Source organism: Cydia strobilella, chromosome 6 (genome assembly GCF_947568885.1).
Source record: "Cydia strobilella chromosome 6, ilCydStro3.1, whole genome shotgun sequence".
Taxonomy (NCBI): Eukaryota; Metazoa; Arthropoda; class Insecta; order Lepidoptera; family Tortricidae; genus Cydia; species Cydia strobilella.
The window spans coordinates 11311676-11335158 of record NC_086046.1 but is presented as its reverse complement, the minus strand read 5'-3'; the positions used below and the strand labels follow the sequence as shown (position 1 = coordinate 11335158).

The following is a 23483-nucleotide window of genomic DNA, read 5'->3' as shown; positions in this document are numbered from 1 at the left end:
TATTTATCCATAAAAGCGATCATATTCAAGATAGATATACACCCTACATTATACATTTTTGTCAACCAAATCATTATAAACAAAGCAGTCTGCAATAGCAGTATTTAGCGGTTACATATTTGGGGCATTTTCTATGAAAAGGGACCTTATTGTCGATGGCGCTTACGCCGCACAGCGTCGCGCGGCATTGTATTTATATCGGAGCATCGTTTATAATGGCGTAAGCGCCATCGACAATAAGGTCTGTTTTTATAGAAAATTGGTATATTCATTTAATTTATTTAATACATTACGTATATGTATTGCAAGTGAAGCCCTGCGAGTTTTTTTAAAAATAATAATGTTAAACACCAATAAATTGTTTATATATTTTAATTTGTAATAACAATAACAGCACAACTAACATCGACATGTCAGCTAGGCAATAAAAAGAGCTAAGGTCGAGCCAAATCTCAAGCAGAAAAGGGGTAATAATATCACATAATTTTCTTTTTAATACAGTTGCTCAAACAGTGCTACTTTTCGTGGCTGTTTAGCCCGCGGAAAGTTGGTTTTCGCGAACTAGTGCTTTTTACTTTTCCAATTTTTTTAAATTTTTACAATCATGACTACTTATTGATGAGTGTTAATATTAGTTTCCTTTAAACGTCGTAATCAACATAAAAACCTACTGTTAATGTAAGAATACGAAAAATATGCATATTTCACATTTTATTACTTACCTCTTCATCATTATAAGTATTATAACACGTTTATTTTTTAATGTTGAAAAACCGTTCTTAATAAGTTGTCTCAATGGAACGGAACGCCTGTCAAAGAAGAGGCGTATTTTCTTACTGCAAGAATGTTTTAAGTTTCCAAAGGCAACATTCGATATTGTTTTTATAAATATACGATACACAAATAATCATAAATAACGATATTTAGGTAATAATAGTACAATGTTTTAATATTTACAATTGTTTCTGTCTTATAGAACATGCATTTGAAAAAAAAAAACTTTCATTGAAGTGGGTTCAATAATAATAACAAAATCTATTCTAGTCGAATAAAAGCTAGAAAAACACTTCTTCATAATGTCAATGATGTCACAGAATTAATAATATAAAAGTTTCGAATTCCATTCCTTACTTGTTGCTTTTCTTATTTTTTCGCAACTGTATTAAAAAACGTCGTTCGATACACGTGCGGAAATGTCATTCTTCACTCGTCCCTAGTCTTGCCACGAGCCGTATGAAGTAATGACATACTTTCCGCACTAGCATCGAAATGTACTATTTCTGCAAGAAACAGTGGTATCGAAAAATCTGGGACGTAAATAACGGACGATCCTAGTTGCTAAAAGTGAGGGCGCAATATTTCAATCACCCACCGTTTATAATGGCCACATTCTATTTCAGAATACTATAAATGCATAAGCAATACGTGCCTTAATTTCTATAACATACGAGGGACGACTGAAAAGTTTTAAGCCTAAGGTACTTCGAGGTTGCATATGCACTGACCAATAAAAAGAAAATTATTAAAGAAAACAAATGACATATTTATTTTATTATGTCTCGAGATATTCAACGATATAGTTTATCATGTGTGTTTTAAACGCATATTACAAAAGTTGAGCACCGGGCTTTAATTAAGTTTTTTTGAGGAAATGGCTATTATTTACGGTGCATCTGGACCTTCTTATGCCTCTGTTAAAAAGTGGAGTTGACTTTTTAAACTTGGACGGGAGTCGCTCGAAGATTACCCTCGCTCAGGGCGACCAATATCGGCTGTGACTGAAGAAAACATTGAAAGAGTCAAGAAATTAGTATTAGAGGATCGGAGAATTAAGGTTTAGCAAACAGCTGAAACCTTAGGTATTAGGAAGGAAAGAGTTGGAGAAATTTTGGATCAACATTTGCACATGACGATAGTTAGTGCTCATTGGGTGCCGAAAATGCTGACAGCTTTCGATAAAGAACGTATGATCCGGACTCCAGAGTCTAATTCTGAATTTATGCAGTGGATCGAAAAGGGTGAAAGGCCATCGAAGAAATTTAAAGTGCGCAAAACGGCGTCTAAACTAATGGCCACGGTGTTTTGGGACTGCGATGGCTTTCTTTCTGTTAAAAGGCTCTACAATAAATGCAGTTTACGTTTAGTTTATAACTTTACTTTTTGAGAGGTCTATCAGGGAGGGGTGTGTACCATCATTGTGGAAACAGGCATTACTTACACCAGTACCAAAAGGTTAAGTTAGCTCGGACATAGAGAAGTATCGCCCTATATCGAAATTGTGTCAGTTTGGCAAAATTTTAGAGAAGATTGTTAGTGATCAGCTTTCTACTGCTATGCGGCGTCATATCATTTCTAACCAACATGGTTTTCTCAGCGGTCGTAGTGTCGAATCTAATCTTCTATCATATACAGAAGCCATATTAACTGCATTAGATAACAACTGTCAAGTGGACGCTGTGTATACCGATTTTGCCAAGGCTTTCGACAAGATCTGTCATGAGCGCTTACTTCTGAAGCTGTGGCATTTTGGTATACACGAGGATCTTTACCGTTGGATAAAATCTTATGTAGAAAATCGCTCGCAGGCTGTAGCTGTGAGAGGGCATATTTCTCATTACAGGTCTTTCAGTTCTGGTGTACCGCAGGGTTCCCATTTGGGGCCTTTACTATTTGTCCTGTACCTTAATGATATCACTGAATGTATTAAGACCTCAAACATGCTCTTATACGCCGACGACACGAAATTTTTTAGAATCATACGAAATCCAGACGATTGTAAGTTACTGCAAAATGATCTACATAATTTCCAGCCTTTTTGTAACGCAAATAATTTTTTCTTAAATCCAGCAAAATGTTTTGTTATTAGCTTTAGTAGAAAAAGGAAAACTATTAATTTCAAGTATGATCTTTGCGATAAAGAGTTAACCCGTGTGAACCAGATCCGTGACCTCGGCGTAATCATGGACTCAAAGCTTACCTTTGTGCCCCACATTGACAATATCTTAAAAAATCTTTTAAGCAGTTGGGATTCATATTGCGCGTAGGTAAGGGTTTCAGGAGACCTTCGACGTATAAGATATTATTTAATAGCTATGTCCGTAGTCGATTAGAATTTGCTAGCGCAGTGTGGAACCCGCTATATAAAATTCATAGCGATAGAATAGAGAAAGTGCAAAAAAAGTTTGTAAAAGCAATTGATTACCGCACTGGTAATAAATACATAGATTACACTACCGCTATGAAAAGACATGAGCTTGAGCTTGCGTCGCGAACGCACTGATGTTATAATTCTGTATAAGGTAATTAACAACATTATCGACGCCCCTGAGTTATTAAAATCTATTTCCTTTAGAGTACCCCGTCGTTGTGAGCGAGCATGTAGAAAGAAGAACCCTTTTATATTCCTCGTAGTCGAACTTCATACGCGAGAAACGGTTTCATTAGAAGAGCATGCAGGATGTATGATGATAAATTTCAAAATTTAGATATTTTCAATAACAAGTTTTGTACCTTCAAACGCCTGACCTTGAAGTGTATTAATATGCTTTAACAGGCTTTAATTAGAAAATTAACTTTAATTGCACTTTTGTTTGTTTACAATTTATGAATTTTTGTTTTTATTTTTGTTAAAATGAAAGAGTATTTTTGTAACATTGTTTTGACAACATTGTTTTGACAACTTGGAATTTCTATTTCTAGTTTAATTTAGTATTTATATTAGTCACATGGTTTTCATACTATTTTTTAGGAAACTGTAGGTCTATAAATCTATTACCCTATGGCCTATATTGTAACAACTTATTAATATAAGAGACTGTTTGTTTCTAAATAAATAAAAAATATAAAAAATACGCTATTAAAAAAGGTGCGCCAAGCCATAGTCGAGCCAAACTAAGCAGACATTTTGTTTTTGCAAGACAACGCACCCGTTCATCACCGCTCGTGTTGCCAAGCTTGCTCTGAAGGAAACCGGCTTCGAAGAAATTTACCACCCACCCTACAGTTCAGATCTGGCCCCTAGCGATTATTTTCTATCAAGTAATTTAAAGAAAAACTTAAGAGGAAAACGATTTGGAAGTGATCAAGAAATGAAGGCGCCTGTACAGGAACATTCTGACAGCCAAAATTAAAATTATTTTCTGAACGGTCTAAAAGCATTGTATAAAAACCGGCCAAGTGCGAGTCGGACTCGCGCACGAAGGGTTCCGTACCATTACGCAAAAAACGGCAAAAAAATCACGTTTGTTGTATGGGAACCCTACTTAAATAAATTTTATTCTGTTTTTAGTATTTGTTGATATAGCGGCAACAGAAATACATCATCTGTGAAAATTTCAACTGTCTAGCTATCACGGTTCATAAGATACAGCCTGGTGAGAGACGGTCAGACAGACAGCGGAGTCTTTGTAATAGGGTCCCGTTTTTAGCCTTTGGGTACGGAACCCTAAAAATGCAATACGTAAATGCATTGAATTAGAGGGAAATTATATTGAAAAATTAAAATAGTCAAATTTCTCTCAATCGTTTTTTTTTTGGCTTAGAAATTTTCAGTTGCCCCTCATATTTTTGGAGAATCAGGTAATATTTTTTTATAAGTAGTATGCGAATTATTAAATCTGTATATACTTAATTTATTAAAATTAACATATACCTCCTTAGCAGGTTGATGTTTATAGGTACGATTTTGTGCCTCACAATGTCATCGTTTCGTGCCTGGGAGACTGAAGCAATTTATTGCTCTACGAGCATCATCAGAGCGCGTTTCCACAGTTCGTTATTTTTGATGCCACCGATGGCAGATGGGACCCGGTTAGGACAAGCGACGGGTCAGCTGCGTTTTTTCCTACTACTCACTCGCTCGAAACGTAGACAAAGGACGAACGTCGGCGACCGAGCAGAGTGAACGGTTTGGGCTACGCGTCGAACTCACCCCTTTAGTATCACGCGTATCTGTAAGGACAGCGCCGTCGGTGCGGGGTGTTCGTCAGAGCAACGCGGCGCCGGCCTCGGCGCGCTGGTGCGGCAGCGGCGGCGCGGGGCGCCAGCGGTCGTCGCGCGGCTCGTACAGCTCCGCGCTGGCCAGCATGGTGCGCGCGCGGTAGAAGGCGCGCTGCCCCGCGCTCGGTGTCCGGCCACCCTAGACCGGAGTGTATCTGTAAGGACAGCGCCGTCGGTGCGGGGTGTTCGTCAGAGCAACGCGGCGCCGGCCTCGGCGCGCTGGTGCGGCAGCGGCGGCGCGGGGCGCCAGCGGTCGTCGCGCGGCTCGTACAGCTCCGCGCTGGCCAGCATGGTGCGCGCGCGGTAGAAGGCGCGCTGCCCCGCGCTCGGTGTCCGGCCACCCTAGACCGGAGTGTATCTGTAAGGACAGCGCCGTCGGTGCGGGGTGTTCGTCAGAGCAACGCGGCGCCGGCCTCGGCGCGCTGGTGCGGCAGCGGCGGCGCGGGGCGCCAGCGGTCGTCGCGCGGCTCGTACAGCTCCGCGCTGGCCAGCATGGTGCGCGCGCGGTAGAAGGCGCGCTGCCCCGCGCTCTCGCTGTCGCCGCCCGCCACCACCAGCACGCCCTCGGCCGCGCCCGCCGCGCACCCTGCGCGAGCTTCCTTCAGACTGCACACTTCCTCCCACGAGTCCTGAAATAATCAATCGTTTGCGTCGCTTTGTAGTTCCGGCTTATTGGAAGATAATTGTAATTTCAATGGCCGCGTTTTGTCCCTCACGTTATAGACTATGAACTATCTTAGATATCGCCAATCTTGACAGCGGACAGTTATGGGTTCATATTTCGAATGCACGTTTGGTTCTCTGGTTTTCAGACAACGACAAGGAAGGTTCGTGGATATTCCTAACGAACATCGGTTTTGCTAAACACGAAATACAAGGAAATTCCTTAAAATTACGATCACTTTTCTTCCAGAGATTTATCGTCTTCCGAGAGACCCTTATCTACTAAGTTCTTGTCATAAACGCCCTGTATCCGAAATACGCAGTCGCACTCACGTCATCGAAGCTGTATCGCTCCACCGAGGCGAGCACCTGGCGGCGGGGCGCGTTGCCGCCGATGACGTAGAGGTGGTGTCCGAGCACGACGGCGGCGGCCTGCGAGCGCTCGCGGCGCATGGGCGCCAGCGCGCGCCACGAGCGCGTCGCCGGGTGGTAGCATAGCAGGTCGCGCGTGTGCCGCCAGCTGTGCGTGCACCCGCCCACTACGTAGATCAGACCTGCGTAACACCGAACACTTATGTTACTATGGTCGAATCGTGTGGTGTGATTTGTAAAAAGTTGGTAATGGTAGAAAAGGTAACGTATAGTCTAAGAAAAAAAAACGTGCCTCATATTTGATAGCGGAAGTTAGATGTAGCTGTACGGCCGTATATTATGTATTTATGTGGCTGTCAAAGTCGGCGTTTGATAGTTCAGTTGCCATCTAAAATATGGCGCCGCATAGCGCCATCTACATCAGCTGCCAACATCGGGGACACGATTTTGTTTTAAATTTTATTCTTCTACATGGTTTGTACTTATACAATAAATATTTACCCTGTACCTACGCTACGTGGGCTTTGACCGTTAATCCCGCGGTAAACAGTTTTCAGAAAGACAACGCTGGCTGGCTCATTTCTCTAAGCTTATTTACGATTCACATCAAACGGCTGTCGTTAAGGCGCATATTACGATACTCAAAGTAACTTAAACCTTCTATACGAGAAATAGGGTTAGGGTTCTCGGCCATCATCACACTTCTCAATAATAGTACGCAATTTGACATGTAATTATTAAGTATTTGCGAAATGTTGTAATTTGTAATTTAGTATAATTTTGAGTAGTTTTACGATACTTTTTTTATAATTTTAGGATAGTTTTTGGTCCTTATATTTCTTTCTTGCTGTGCATGCTTGCTTTGGATGGCATTCTTATGCAATACCTACCACTCATGTACTCTTTGTAACTATGTTGAATGTTGTCTGTTTAGTGTGCCTTTTAAATAAAATAAAAAAATAAAAAATTCATTCCATATTTAAATGACAGATGGTTCTGAGGAACGTTAACGGCGGGCCATTTATGTATTTGCTTTATAACAGGTGTAATTTCCTTTACTTCTAGAACACCTTGAGTCTAAACGCTCGATGTGAATTCATTGAACATGAAACGATTGAATGAATTACGTTAATTATGTACATTAAAGTCCCGTCGAATACCTTCATGGTGCACAACGCCCATCCCTAACCTGGGCTCAGGCATGCGGCTGGTGCCGGTCCACTCTGCCCGTGCCCGCCGAACACACGTATAGATACTATAGATGTTTCGCTACTTTATAAAACGTTCAAGATACGCCTGTCACCTGACTTCAGGTGCTCGATGTGAATAGGGTAGTTGACACATGTTGAATTTTATAACTAGATTTAGTTAAATAGATAGAAAAAGAGCAATTTATCACAATAAACTGGAAACTTAAAAAATATATGGTAATAATAAAAAATACAGACCAACTTTTTTTTTACTTTCAGATAGGAAAAAAAATAACGGTACTATTCGATTCCTTACATTTTATTTAATAAAATATTGTATCAACAATATACATAAACGCAACATTTCACCGACAAAATCGCAATTTCCTTGTTTTCCAGACATTTGATCCTCAAAACAAACCTGATCGCCTAATACCATTAAAAAAACCGACCAAGTGCGAGACGGACTCGCGTTCCAAGGGTTCCGTACATTACACAATTTAAACAATGTATTTTTTATGTGAAATGTGAGGGTCTTTAAAAAAACCCGTAGGGGTCGGATCAAAAACTAAGTAATTAAGTCCGACTCACGCTTGACTGCAATTTCTAATAGGTTTTCCTGTAATCTATAGGTAAAGATCTATTTTGTAATTTTTTTTTAAATTTTTTTAGACCCAGTAGTTTCGGAGATAAAGGGGGGGGGGGGTCATTTTTAACCGACTTCAATTTCATTTATGTTTTACTTTTATGTATGTTCACTGATTACTCCGAGACCCGTGGTCCGATTTGAGTAATTCTTTTTTTGTTCGATAGGAGCTACTTCCAAGTTGGTCCCATATTAATCTGGTTCTGATCTGATGATGGGATCCCTGAGGAATTGAGGGAACTCCTCAATTTTTAAAGGCACATGTATGGTGATTTGGGTGTTTTCTTAAGCAACTCGAGAATTTTCTCTCGAAAACCACCAATTTGATGAAGTGGAGCTGATGATGATGATTGTTTTGATGATGATAATGATTTCAGCGATTACTCCGGCACCCATGATCCGATTTGAGTTATTCATTTTCTGTTTGAAAGAAGTTACCTCCAAGGTGTTCTCGTTATATTTTTGGTTTTGATCTGATGATGGAATCCGTGAGGAATTGAGGGAACTCTTCAATTTTTAAAGGCACGTGTATGGTGATTTCGGTGTTTTCTAAACTAACTCAAGTAACTCTAAAGTAACTGAATATTTGCAATATTTGTAAGCAAACTTAAGAAAATGCTAAACAATAGCTTGTTACACAATAAACGAATTTATATTCAGAACTGCTGATGTCCCAAACTGATGTAATTTCAAAAATAAATTAAAACAATGTAAAATAACTGAATAATTTAATATTGTGATAATCTACTCTATTATGTATTATTGTGATAATATAATGATGTGTATGCTGTGTGACGTGTAAAATTATTCATAATTTTATCAATAAATTTCTCATTCTCTCTCATTCTCAAGCATTTCCTTCCAAAAACCACCAATTTGATGTAGTGCAACTGTAGCCTAACTACGAGTTTGACACTAAATATTCGCTAGCGTCTTCGTAACTTTACACTAATATGCCAGTACGAGCGAGATGTATAAACATAGTTACACACACGATAGCGAATATATCAATGTCAAACTTGTGGTAAGGCTACTGATGATGAAGACCACGGATGAAATGTGGAACTTCCCTCGTATGTGTATTATGATTTTGGATGTAGGTAGTGTTGGAAACAACCAAAGAGACTAAGGTGAGAGGTAGGTGTGAGTGGTGAAGGTAGAGAGTATTAGTGTTTGGGGGGTTTGAGGTTGGGGGTTCAGGGGAGATGGGTTGATGGGTCGGGGACTGAGGGGTTGGGAGTTAAGGGATTGGGGGTTAGGGTTAGGAGTTAAGAGGTCTGGGGTTAGGGGTCGGGTAATGGCGGTTGAAGGGTTGGTGGTTTAGGGTCGAGAGGTTCAGTGATCAGGGGTTGATGTGCTGTGAGGTTGAGTGATCGGGGGGTTTGAGGGATTGGGTCAGTGGCGGGGCGGAGAATGGATTTAGTGACAGGAATGATTTCCCAGACGGACTCGAGGAAATTCTGATTATTTAATAAAGTTTACGAATTTAGAGTTAAACATAATTATGTTTTTCATTCATGCGTCACGCTCTTAACAATGTCTTAAAACTAAAAATGGAAAAATAAAAACTTTTATAAAAAAAAGATAAACCGATTTCAAAAAGGATGAAATAAAATATTATCCCTTTTAGGGTTCCGTGTTTAAGTATATGCGTTACCAACTGATATGTTTGAAGTCGGTGCCAAGCCAAGTAGAAACAATACCAGTCAAAAATATTCAGCTTTATGTCTATAAATAACATTACAACTGTACAAATAATATAAACGTGAAAGTAATTCTGCCTGCCTCTTTGTTACCTTTTCATGGCTTAACAACTGAACCGCTTTAGCTGAAATTTGGCATGAAGGTTCCTTGAATTGTTTTATATTTTGAAATGTAGTCCTCTGGATAAGCGACAGAAAATAACTCGGTCCCAATCCCACACTTGCGTGCTATGGACTGTTTAAGAATTAAATCACATTTACAAACGGGTCTATCGCGAATTTATTTTGTTACCTTTATTTACCGACGTTTCGACACAGGTTTGTAAATGTGATTTAATATGTGTTCAAAACGCGAAAGTTTTAAATGTTTAAGAATTAGTAAGAAATGCTCTTCCTAAAAGATAGAAAAAGGAAACAAGGACCACCAAAAATGAGGTGGGAGGACGAAATCGTAAAATTCGCAGGGAGACACTGGACCAGACTGGCGAGAGATAAGAGACAATTGGAAAGGGATGGAAGAGGCCTTTGCCAAACGGCACACAGACCAAACCGATGTTGTCTGAAACGATAAATTATATGTAAAACTATGTTTAGATAAGATATGTACAATATAAACTTTAAAATGTAAAATTTGTAAAAACAAAATATGTCTGAATAAAAGGCTTATATTATTATTATATTATTAAGAAATGCTCTTTAAAAAATACGACGACAAATAAACGCATTAGATTTACACTAATGTGCCGACAAGCATGGTACGAACTGCGCCAAGAAGGTTCAACCGTGTGTTCTGTTCTATGTGTTCTTAAATACCTACAGAGAGTTCGTTTATTGTCGTCGTGTAACGCTGCGTCTTACATAGGCGAACACTCGCGAACGCGAAGCGGAGCGACGCGGCGCGGCGCGGCCGGCCCAAGGCGTTCGCGTTCGCAACGAGATCGCCCACATAGGACACTTCTATAGGTACTAAAGGATTAATTAAGGCGTCGTGCCGCGCCGCTTCGTGTTGTTCGCCTACGTAGTACGCTGCGTTAGGCAATTCAACGTACATACTTATATAGCCGCATCCTTATCGAATTGCACCAAATCACTATGAATATATGGTTCAAAATTTGGCTTGGCACCGACTTCAAACATATCAGTTGGTAACGCATATACTTAAACACGGAACCCTAAAAAGGATAATATTTTGTTTCATCCTTTTTGAAGTCGGTTTATCATTTTTTTTATAAAAGTTTTTTTTTGCCTATTTTCTTGAATAACCTAAATTGTTTATCGTAAAATTATAAAAAAATATATATTTGAGATTCTCACAATGAGCTCTTTCGTTTGATATGTAACACCCCCCAAAAGTGGCCCCCATGTTTAAAATTCATTTCTTTACTTACATATCCGTCTTTGGGTCACAAACTTACATATGTATACCAAATTTCAACTTAATTGGTCCTGTAGTTTCGGAGAAAATAGGCTGTGACAGACGGACAGACAGACGCACGAGTGATCCTATAAGGGTTCCGTTTTTTCCTTTTGAGGTACGGAACCCTAAAAATTGTCAACTACCCAATTGTGCACATGAACACTTTGACCGCCAAAGACGTGAACTGAAGTGCGCGGCTACAGCCCGAATCGTGAATCCTTATCCTTCGCCCATTGCGACAGGGTTTACGATGACGCGCCGCACAACACAAGACAGGCGTGGCGTTGAAAGGGTTGAGGTACCTATAAAATATGAAATACCTTCATAATGCACGACGCCCATCCCGAACCTAGGCTCGGGCATGCGGCCGGCGCTGGTCCACTCGTCCGCAGCGGGGTCGTACACCTCCACGGACGCGCCCATGTCCGACCCCACCCAGCCGCCGAACGCGTACAGGTGCCCGTTCATGCCCGTCAGACCGAACTCGCTGCGGGCCTCTTTCATAGGGGCTATGTTGGACCATTTGTTTGTCTGAAAAATTAAATAACTATCGCTGTAGCAGAGATTATTAACGCGCGCAGCTACAGTACAGCCCAATGTCCTCCAAGTCCATGCAAATGAAAAACCCAAAATTTGCCACTTAAATTTGAACTTATAGTGTAGGAAATAAGAGTTGATTTTGCGTTGTTGGAAAATTGAACGAAAAAAAGCAAGAGCAATTCTGTTCCAATTGAATAGGGTTAAAATTTCATCGAACTGAAGAGCTATATGAAGGACCTATAGTAGCTACAGTATAGTAGGAGGATAAGGATATCAACCTCCGTGCATTCGTTTCGGACAAGGTTAACGATGAGGCGCCGCGCGCGATAGGCGTGGCGTTCAAAGGGTTAATTGTAAAATGCAGAAGAGATGTAAAATCTAAGAAAAAACACCGGCCAAGTGCGAGTCGGACTCGCGCACGAAGGGTTCTGTACCATTACGCAAAAAACGGCAAAAACATTACGTTAGTTGTATGGAAGCCCCACTTTAATATTTATTTTATTCTGTTTTTAGTATTAGTTTAGTAGTTGTTGTTGTGAAAGTTTCAATTGTCTATTAGCTATCACGGTTCATGTGATACAGCCTGGTGACAGACGGACGGACAGCGGAGTCTTAATAATAGGGTCCTGTCTTTACGCTTTGGGTACGGAACCCTAAAAATCACGCACGCCCTCGAGTTTGAAATCTGAACTAAATGGCACATAATGTTTTGTGGTAACGGAATTGTCATTAATCTTCATTAACTGTCGAATTCGAAGCACGAATGTGACTGACTACACACCTTATACAGTCAATGACTCTCACAGAGAGAGTATTCCATCTGTGATGAGGTTAAGCGTGCAGAGTTCAACGCACGTGGCACTGTGAAACAGTTCAAAGTGACAGGTGAAATTTCCTAATCTCTAGAAACATTTTTTTTATGGAGTTGACCTAAGCTCACAACAAAAACTGAATAAAAAATATATTCTTCATATTTTAACACTTTTTTTATACCACGTCGATGGCAAACAAGCCTACGGCCCGCCTGATGGTAAGTAGTCACCGTAGCCTATGGACGCCTGTAACACCAGAGATATTACATGCGAATTGCCGACCCTTTAAAAACCTGTTAACTCCTTTTTTGAAGAACCCCATACTGTAGCCCCTCGGGAAAACCTCGGCAGGGAGCTCATTCCACAGCCGAAGCGTCCGCGGGAGGATATTCCCCTTAAACCGCACAGTACGCGACCATTTAGGTGTTAGGGTGTGAGGACGAACACCCTGCCGACGGCGAGCGGTACGGTGATAGAAAGCGGCCGTTGGCATCATGTCAAACAATTCTTCAGAGCACAGCCCATTGTACAAGCGGTAGAACACATAAGTGGGCAAAGTCTGTCCTTAGACTCATGCTGTGTACAATTTGTATCGTGCAGCGTGGCAAACTCTGCTAAATGTATCTGGTCTGGTATCGGTACGGTCTTACCGTGGGGTCGTAGACCTCGCCGTTGGCCAGTATCTGGCTGCCCTGCTCGCCGCCGACCGCGTACACGCGGCCGCCCAGCGTGGCCACACCCGGCTGAATGCGGGCGATGCCCATTGGCGCTTGCTCTTCCCATTCTCTGTAACAGACACGTTCATTTAAGCGTTCCTCTACACGGTTAAAAGCTTACATGATCATTTTTACCACACCGGCTCGTAAAGGCTCTCTTGATTGTTCAAAAATTAATGAAAAAGTTGCATTTTATCTACATGTGGGACAAAGTAATCTGATGCAAATTTTGAGTTGTTTCCTTATGTTGGCTGGTGGAATTGACTTTTAAATGATGATTTTGAATGAAAAATCCTTCATAACGTTCACATAGATTTGATTTGGTTTGATGTTGTATGATATATTACAGTTAGGATTTTCCTCGCGTTTGTGTGGTGAAAAATGTTGTGCTCCACTCGGTGGCACAATTTGTTTAACCTTCGTGCCTTAAAACCCTTGCAACGCTCAAGATTCCACTTTTCGAACCACTCGCTATTATCGTGGTTCAATTATGGAATCTTTGGCTTGCTCGGGTGTCAATATTAGCACGAGCGGTTAAACAACAACTTTGCCCCCTTGTAAAACAAATAACTACTACATCATCGCTTGGAGTTCCCGTCCACATCATCTCAACCCAATAGCCCAGGGTCTTTGTTTCTTTTTCTTGCAATTTCCTACACTAACCGGGGCTTGTCCTTGGGTGCACTACTATAGTGCATTGTAGGGATATTCGTCGGTTGGTGTCACATCACACTTAAGTAAATTGTCTTGTTACAAGGGGCCTCTACGTGTTGGCTTCGGCCCCACGCACGCCTTCCAAATGTCCGGTACCCCATGGTCCCGAGAATTTGTAAGAGACAAACAAATTATAATAAAAAATACGTGGGTTAAACCGTAAAAATTTGCTTAATGATAACATATATAACGTAGACTTATATTGACCGGGATATAGACCGTGATTACCTTTTGTATTATTTGTGAGCTCCCGATATTTCGACGCAGTTACATGCATCATGTTCACGGGTGGGTGGTCAATATAAGTCTAGTGAAACTAACCGTGAATCATTCAAAACTCTAATATATAACGTACTGTACAAATCTTTTTTTGTCCAGAACTACAAGAAAGTTTATACAGGAAGAACGTTACTTTGTTAATGCCAATTCATCTCACAGATTTCTATTCTAATACCAGATCATAAAATTTATAGATCTTGAGATGGCGTTAAACTAGAAACTAAATTTTGCAACGCATTTTGGGAAGCCACGTCCGCAGTGGAACTTATCATTTATGCAGGTCGAACTTGAGCACGGACGACAGGATGTTGTCGGTGGAGAGCGACGGGTGCGCGCTGGAGTAGTGGCAGGAGCCGCCCGCCACCAGCAGGTAGCGCCGCGACCTGTATTCTGTACACAACATGCAGTTCACCTCTTGTGCAGGTCGAACTTGAGCACGGACGACAGGATGTCGTCGGTGGAGAGCGGCGGGTGCGCGCTGGAGTCGTGGCAGGAGCCGCCCGCCACCAGCAGGTAGCGCCGCGACCTGTATTCTGTACACAACATGCAGTTCACCTCTTGTGCAGGTCGAACTTGAGCACGGACGACAGGATGTTGTCGGTGGAGAGCGGCGGGTGCGCGCTGGAGTCGTGGCAGGAGCCGCCCGCCACCAGCAGGTAGCGCCGCGACCTGTATTCTGTACACAACATGCAGTTCACCTCTTGTGCAGGTCGAACTTGAGCACGGACGACAGGATGTTGTCGGTGGAGAGCGGCGGGTGCGCGCTGGAGTCGTGGCAGGAGCCGCCCGCCACCAGCAGGTAGCGCCGCGACCTGTATTCTGTACACAACATGCAGTTCACCTCTTGTGCAGGTCGAACTTGAGCACGGACGACAGGATGTTGTCGGTGGAGAGCGGCGGGTGCGCGCTGGAGTCGTGGCAGGAGCCGCCCGCCACCAGCAGGTAGCGCCGCGCGCGCGCCCGAGGCTCCGCCGCTAGCGCTACTAGCGCGCCGCGACCCGTTTTCTGTCAAAAATTTCGTGTGTTCAACATACAATCTCTACTGTTGTTACTATTCATTGAAGTTTAGAACCTGAGCTATAAGCGCCAACCTCTAACGTTCGTTCGGTCGTCTATTTGCCTCTCTATCGCTCGAATAAATGCAAGCATGGGGAGGCAAGCGGATGGACGAAAAATCAAAGAGGTTGGCGGTACGCCCTCTATTAACATTATTAACAAAGTAATTGTTCGATTTTGAATTCAGTTTAAAATCAAATAACATTATCCTTCCCTGTGTTTTGTAATTCTTCTGTATTTTATTATGCCATTCATATGCAAAAAAAAGTATGAATAATCATTTCCTTTTAAAAACGTTAACCTATATTTTCGTCAATACAATACACATGAGTCATTAACAAAATACGTCACAAACCATTGTATGCAAACTCACCATGTCCACTCTAACCGTCTTCAATGCCACAGCGATTGACGGGTCTTGTACATTTTTAATGGCTTCGTCGAGAGTTTGGGGAGCTATAAGCGGAAGGCGGATGCGGCTGAGGACTTCGAAACAATGGCGGCGGCGGCAGGCGGGGTCGTGTTCTAGCCACCTTAATGCTGGATATAGTACCTGTAAAGTTAAATTAGTTGACTAATACAGCATAGAGCATAGCTAATCCCTACTATAATATTATAAATGAAAAAGTAACCCTGTCTGTCTGTCTGTTACCTCTTCACGCTGAAACAGATGAACCAAGCTAGATGAAATATGGTATTGAGATAGTTAGAACCCCAAGGAAGAACATATGGTGAATGGTAGTTTTTGTCAATCATCATCATCATTCCACGCAGACAAGTGGCGGGCAGAAGCTAGTAGGTAATAAAACTAATAAAGCTATTCATTTAAGCCTTAGGCCTCAAAATAACACTTACGACAGATACACACATTTAAAGTTAAAGTTGTAACTAAAACCTGGGGCCGATTGCATAACATTTTGCATAACGATTCTCATTACAGACCTATAACTTCCGGTGTACCGCAGGGATCACATTTGGGACCTTTGTTATATTTTGTGCTCTATATCAATGATATCACAGATTGTATAAAAAACTCAAACATGCTATTATACGCCGATGATACAAAAATATTCAGAGTTATCAAATATGTGGACGATTGTAGTCTTGCAGAATGACCTAAATAATTTTCAGGCTTTATGTACCACAAAAAAATTAGTTTTAAATCCAGATTAATGCTTTATTATCAGTTTAGGAAGCGAACATCTATAAACTAAGTACACACTTTGCGATAAAGAGTTGACTCGTGTTAACCAGATCCGTGACCTCGGCGTAATTATGGACTCAAAACTTACCTTCGTACCACACATAGATAACATTAGTAGCTAAATCTTTTAAGCAATTGGGATTTATATTACGAGTAGGAAAGGCTTTTAGTAGATTGTCAACTTATAAAGTATTATTTAACAGTTATGTCCGTAGTATGTTAGAATTAGCTAGCGCCGTTTGGAATCCACTTTACAAAGTTCACCTTCACAGTGATACGAGGGTTGATCCGTATGCACCACCCCTGACCTCTTTGCTGTCACTTGGTTATTAAAACCTTTTTGCTGTAGGTTTATAGACATTTAGAGGTTATAAAAAAAAAATTAAATGTCGAACTATTATTGAGCTACAGCTTACTGTAATTGTTGAGTCGTGGTTTTTTTGTATGAAAATGGATTTTGTTGAGCAGAGGGCGGTAATAAAATATCTACAAAAAAAATATTTTACACCAACTCAAATCCATCAAGATATTGTGGCAACTGTAGGGGAGTGTGCAGTATCCTATTACATAGTGAAACGTTGGTGTCGAGAGTTTAAGAGGCCTTATTCCTACAAACGAGCGTATTTTGCAAAATGCTTCCTTTTCCATTCAACATTACGACGTAACTATTAGTATTTATTCAAAAACTGTTAACGTTCTCAAATGATCATTTCCTAAACTAGCGGCTGAAAGGGAAAGCATTTTCATTTTATCTTTTTAAACCTAAAATAAATGAGTTTTCTTGGGAGTATTTTCCAGAATTAGCTGTGAGAAGTGTCGTTTCGGTTGTCGATTTTGCAGTAAACAAGAATCATTTGGTACATGAATGATTACAATTCAATTCACCATATCTTGTACGAGGGGCTAAAATGTATGAAAATCAAAGATTCATTTAAAAAAATTGATAAAATACCTTCCGAGATTTCTTCATTTTTTCGGTAAAAACAGGGTCGCATTATATTTTTTTTATCGCGAATTGGACTTATATTTTGCCCTCAAAATATTATATTAGCAAACTCTAACTTTATGTAAACCCATAAAAAAAAAACATAACTATAGGACTTATGTTGCCGTAAATTTAAATATTTTTAAAAGACGTATAAATCACGCTGCACCGACGCTGCGCGATCAGTCGCCGCCGGGCGCGCTTAGAGGACGGACCTGTGCTCGATCGTCAGGCGTTCTTTGCGATCGTAACCAGCGAGCGAATTCCGAGAAGTGCTGTATACAGCGATAAAAAAAACTTGATCCAAGTAAGTACATTGTTTACACCATATTTAATTTTAACAACTGACTCACGCTTATGTGATATATTTTCAGTGTCACTTGAATTCTGGTTAGGGTTTGCATTATTATTATACCCAGACGACCTGGATGATGCCCAGGGTCACATGATGGCGTCAGGAGTTAGTTACCAGAACTCCTAATCTACTCATTATCACCCCATCGTGTTTGGGCTCATTCGATTTACGCTGACGAGCACCATCGATCTAGATGAGGTCCAGGGTCTCATGATGGAGTCAGGAGTTGGTCACCAGAACTGCTAATCTACTCATCATAACTCCATCGTGTTTGGGCTTAATAGATTTGCCTTGACGAGCACCATCGATCTAGATGAGGTCCAGGGTCTCATGATAGAGTCAGGAGTTGGTCACCAGAACTCCTAATCTACTCATCATAACTCCATCGTGTTTGGGCTCAATAGATTTGCCTTGACGATCACCATCGATCTAGATGAGGTCCAGGGTCTCATGATGGAGTCAGAAGTTGGTCACCAGAACTGCTAATCTACTCATCATAGCTCCATCGTGTTTGGGCTCAATAGATTTCCCTTGACGAGCACCATCGATCTAGATGAGGTCCAGGGTCTCATGATGGAGTCAGGAGTTGGTCACCAGAACTGCTAATCTACTCATCATAACTCCATCGTGTTTGTGCTCAATAGATTTGCCTTGACGAGCACCATCGATCTAGATGAGGTCCAGAGTCTCATGATGGAGTCAGGAGTTGGTCACCAGAACTCCTAATCTACTCATCATAACTCCATCGTGTTTTGGCTCAATAGAGTTGCCTTGACGAGCACCATCGATCTAGATAAGGTCCAGGGTCTCATGATGGAGTCAGGAGTTGGTCACCAGAACTCCTAATCTACTCATCATAACTTCATCAATTCCCTATGTCCTATCCCATAAATAAATAAGGCTACTGTCATTTCCCTAGATAAATATGTATATTCCCTAGATAAATGAGTATAATTTTATAATGCTGAACCTTTTGTTTTATTTCCTAAATACTGTCCTAAAAACCGTCTATACTGATACAAAATCTAGTGTAATGTAGTATTTTTTTATACCATGTCGATGGCAAACAAGCATACGGCCCGCCTGATGGTAAGCAGTCACTGTAGCCTATGGACGCCTGCAAAACCAGAGATATTACCTGCGCGTTGCCGAACCCTTAAAAAACCTGTACACTCCTTTTTTGAATGTGTAATGTAATGTAATATGGATGCAGTGTTATGTTCCTAGTGTAAGTAAGGTTCTTAGAGCTTTCATAGATGCACTGTAATGCATGTGAGAACGTTTTATTCCTTTAAATTGTTAGTAAATTCTTATTAGCTTAGACTATCAGCAAAGCGCTTGTGACACTAATAAAGTTACAAGCGTTCATAGGCTGCGGTGATCACTTACCATTAGGTAGGTCGTATGTTTGCCGTTTGTCATGGTTTATAAAAAATTACAACACTACTACAAACGGAGATACTTACTTCTGTTTCGAACAAATCGAAATTCAGAGGGTTCAGTGGTTAAGGTGTACGAAAGGGTAACCAATTTGGATTTCGTATACATATTTGTGAGCACCTTGTCTGTATACACGTTTTTGACCACTTTGCCCGTACCGCACTACCGCACCGTACCTACTACGTAAATTTTGTTTTTACTTAGGAATGGTGTCAATGTTGATACCATAAATGAATTCAGCACCCCCGATTTATACGAAAACGATCCCAAACCCGGCCTAGCAGCTTCACTGATGTAGATAATCAAGATAAAAATGAGAGCCCTAAATAAACCTTCAAGAGCGGATATCTCAAAAACTATACAAGATAACGAAAAATTTGACTGAATAAAACTTGTAACAAATTAAATCTCTTTTCATTTTGTGTAAGTGGTCAAGTCGCTCAGACGCACAGTTTCCGTGATATAATCGAAAAACCGAAAAATGGAACCTCCAAATACCCCTCTCCCCCCCAGCACCAGGGTTATGGCCGGGGGCTTTTGATATGTTCACCTCCTAACTAGTCCAAACAAAGCTACGAAGTCAAAAATTGTGTTCCAAGCAAATCCCTCTACACCTTTTTTTGGGCATTTATTTCCTGGCCTATAAATCATCTCGAAGTTATTTCCGAATCCTTTTTGATCCTTTTTGATAGCGAGTCGGGTGTGTTGTGGATGCAAGATACCTAAAACTGTGTCACCTTTGAGGTCGAATATCTCGGCCATTTTTGATTTTAGAGAAAAGTTTTTCCTACAAAACATGCTGATTTTAGCGTATTCTCTACGATAAAACAATAATAAATATGTGTTGACACCAACATCCTTCGAAATTTTTGTCCTAAAATTATGTCAACTGAAGTCGAATATCTCGGCTATTTTTGATTTCAGTGAAAAAAAAATCCAACAAAACATGCTTATTTTAGCGTATTCTCTACGATTAAATAATAATAAATAGGTGTCATAATGACACCAACATCCATCGAAATTTTTCCAAGTCCTGGTTACCCTTTCCAAAGAGGATATAATAGGATAGAGCGGTACTGTCATAGTAAATTTTGTAGCCACAGTAAATTCACTGCCATCTATCGACACACGATTTAAACTTAAAATAAAAACATCAAAAATGTATTTATGTATGGATAAATGATTTTTTTTATTTGCAATATTTGCATTGATTATTTTTATATTATTTTGACCCATTTCCTCTACTGATATGCGTTAAAATTGTTAAATAACAAACGAAACCGTCAACGCCATCTATACGAGAGTAGGCCAAAGGTAGTGGCGCCATCTGATCGAGAATCAAAATTTCTTGATTTTCGAGGCACGTTTTTTCCTTAGACTGTATCCATCTATTACGGAGTTATATCTATCTTTGCCCTTTCGTACACCACAACCGGTTCGGTTGTTGTTAGTACTCTCAAATTAACTTTTATTACACATATAGGTACTATTATTTAAAATAACCTGATCTTTAAAACATTTAATTATTCAACTTCCTTGATGAATTATCCTTAAAATGTATTCAGCAGCCATAATATCGTTTTTACATATTGTTCTACATATTGTTTTAACATAACTGCAAGTTTTTTGGTACTATTTATTAACACACCGTTAATGTTATTAACGATTCAAATTGATAATTCATATAAAAACTTTCAAATTTAATGTTTTAATGTTTAGGTTTACAGAAATTTAATTAAGGAAACTGTAAGTTTACAATATTAGTAACTACAATTGTACCGTTTGTACCTAATGTTACATATACAAGACTGTTTGACTCTTAATAAATAAAATAAAAAATAACATGTTATAATATTAGCGGAAGTCTCTTTCCAATGCCTTTGATTAGAAAGAGACTTTCGCTAATATTATTAGTTACAAGTTGTTATGCAATCAACCCCTGAAAGTAATAATTTAACACAACAACAAAAAAAAACAAAAAGCTAATGTTTAGCCCCTATCTATCTTCAAAAATTTTTAGTACTTCCTAAGATGATTTTTTAATTCCTACTTAGCAACAACCAATAAATACAGCATTTATACTTGGTTGAAAATTCAACAGTTTACCATTATTTGGTTATGTAAGTGCGAGTGAGAATTTCCTCTGAGAATAGACTGGTTGAATTGAAAACTAGACACTAAAGTTGACAGCTAATGTGGTTTTTAGTAGGTTATCATGAGTCATAACTATCAATGTTTTTCTGTGAATTCTGATACATTAAAATTATTACAATACCATTTAACTAGCGCCGCGGGAATAATGGACCTTTGATTCTGGGATGATGCAGGATGGGTTATTTTAGATTTATCTTTAATATTTTGTTAAATTGATCAATTATTTGACAGGTGTATTTTGTTTTATTTCAATTGCATTGTTTATACATATTATGATAGATTATAGTTGAGGCTTATTATGTGAACAAATGGATTATTTAATGTGGAGTAGTTTTAGGGTATTTATTAATTATTATATTTTTGATTTAGTATTTACCTGTGCCTCACCTTCAACCTTTAGCTGTTCCGAGGACAGTAAGGTGACTAACTGAGGTAACGGTAAGTCTAGTAATTCATCTCCGCTGGCCACAACATTCCAGTTCGCTTGTGCATGTTCCAGTGCTTCCTCAGCCAGTTCCATGCAGTTATGTGCTTCAGCAAATCTGAAATGTGATTATAGAGTTATAAATCATACTTAAAAGGGAAATATTCAAACAAATCAATTGATTTATTCTACCATACTCTTATGCCTAGGCCAGTATCTGACAAAATCCTTTGGATTTTAATTTAGAATTTGGATGTCACTGGATCAATAGCAAATTTTGACAATTAATGATTGATATTTAGTGGGAACGAAAATGAGTTAATACATGCATATCATCTTAACAATGTTTCATGTAAGTGAATACCTAAAAATCCCTAAAGCATTTGAAGGGTGCAGTTCTCTCCTTAAATATTCACCACAGCCTGTGACCAGTTCTCTCAGTTGCAGCATGTCTGCAGCTATCAATAAATGCTGCACTGTTGCTTTGTCTATTACTACTTCACCTGTGCAAAACCAATATATTATTATCCACAGCTTTTTCAGGACCTGCTAACCATAACCAATTTTTACAGATTGATTGATAAAGGCTGGCACAACATTTCTATACAAATATTGAAATCCCAAATCTTGTGCCAACTATTATGAATCCTGTAACTGTAAAATGACATTACTTGTTTACCTGTATAAATAAAGTCAATAATAATTGGAAGAATCTCTGGAGGCACACTAGGCAGAGCTACATGTCTTTTTTGACTCTCCTCCAAGCCAACATTAAACATAGCATCAAAGTATGCACAGCTGGCTGCAAGTACCACCCGGTGGGCCTACAAAGAAATAAAAACTAAATATTTGTTTAAATCATACCTACTTATAAAATTAAATGGTACATAGAATATACTATTTTATTAATTTAAGAAAGTTCGATAAGCATTCGATGCAGTTAATGGCAACCAGCTGTAATAATTAAACAGTTAATAAGCAATTAATTAATTCTAATTATTAAATGTATACTATGAAAATACTTCAGTGTACTGTATACCTTAACCCTGGTTTTTCCTGATATTAAATCTATGTCACAAAATCTGCCGTCTCTTTGGAAATTGCTCAAATTTAATGAAATTTTATTAGCGTAATCGCGACATTTGTACGGACGAGATCCTTCTTTGTTTGAACATTTCTCAAAAATGTTCGTCGACATTTTGTTGTATATATAATTACTACTACTTGTACTCACATTAAATGCATGAATATAAAAACTTTTACTAATTTTTCTATCTCAAGATTTCATTATAAATAAATTTAATAAACTTAAAAACTCGCTTCATTGACAGTTCTATTTATGGCCACATATCAAAGAGCATATAATCACTACCTCAGAATAATGACTAAAGCATAGAAGTAGGGCAAAAATGCTTCGCAAATATGTATACCCGTACTTTACTTCCTTACGAATTAGATAATGTGCCGAAAAGAGATGCATATATGCTTGTTATTTCTCATTTACGTACGGTGTCATAAGTTTGACAATTTGTTAGGGATGTAACTGTGTCGACTTTTTATATCGATAAATTATGCATAAGTTTATGTGCCGTGTAAAAGAATAATCACGAAATTGGCAAATTGATAATAGTCTGGCTAATGAAAGTTGAACCTGAAAAAACGCGGCAATTTCAAGAAATCTGTAGCAGGCGGCTCGTTGAAATGAAATGAAATGCGTGGAATACAAGGATTGCATAACTTTTATACTTTTTATAATTTTCATATTCTAAAAATCATTAAAAAGTATAAAAATTATGCAATCCTTGGAATCAAAGA

The 23483-nt window shown here is 39.5% G+C and overlaps 1 protein-coding gene across 1 annotated transcript; it reads right to left on the bottom strand.

The window, feature by feature from the left end:
• Positions 1-5358: 5358 nt before the first annotated feature.
• On the bottom strand, positions 5359-22982 carry LOC134742128 (actin-binding protein IPP-like). The gene is made up of 10 exons (XM_063675090.1): positions 22708-22982; positions 22348-22492; positions 22033-22171; positions 21621-21786; positions 15480-15659; positions 14892-15055; positions 12992-13127; positions 11310-11520; positions 5995-6215; positions 5359-5627 (listed from the first exon to the last, which is right to left on the bottom strand). Exons 1-10 carry the CDS (start codon positions 22864-22866, stop codon positions 5391-5393), a joined length of 1758 nt encoding a protein of 585 aa, XP_063531160.1. The 5' UTR covers positions 22867-22982; the 3' UTR covers positions 5359-5390.
• Between the last annotated feature and the right edge of the window lie 501 nt (positions 22983-23483).

Excerpts from the sequence above, each read along its gene's own strand:
- LOC134742128 (XM_063675090.1), bottom strand. The coding sequence starts at position 22,866 with ATGTCGACGAACATTTTTGAGAAATGTTCAAACAAAGAAGGATCTCGT. Across the intron at positions 15,056-15,479 it reads AGACGGTTAGAGTGGACATG|AAAACGGGTCGCGGCGCGCT; the intron begins GTGAGTTTGCAT and ends AATTTTTGACAG. Across the intron at positions 11,521-12,991 it reads GCGAGGTCTACGACCCCACG|ACAAACAAATGGTCCAACAT; the intron begins GTAAGACCGTAC and ends TTAATTTTTCAG.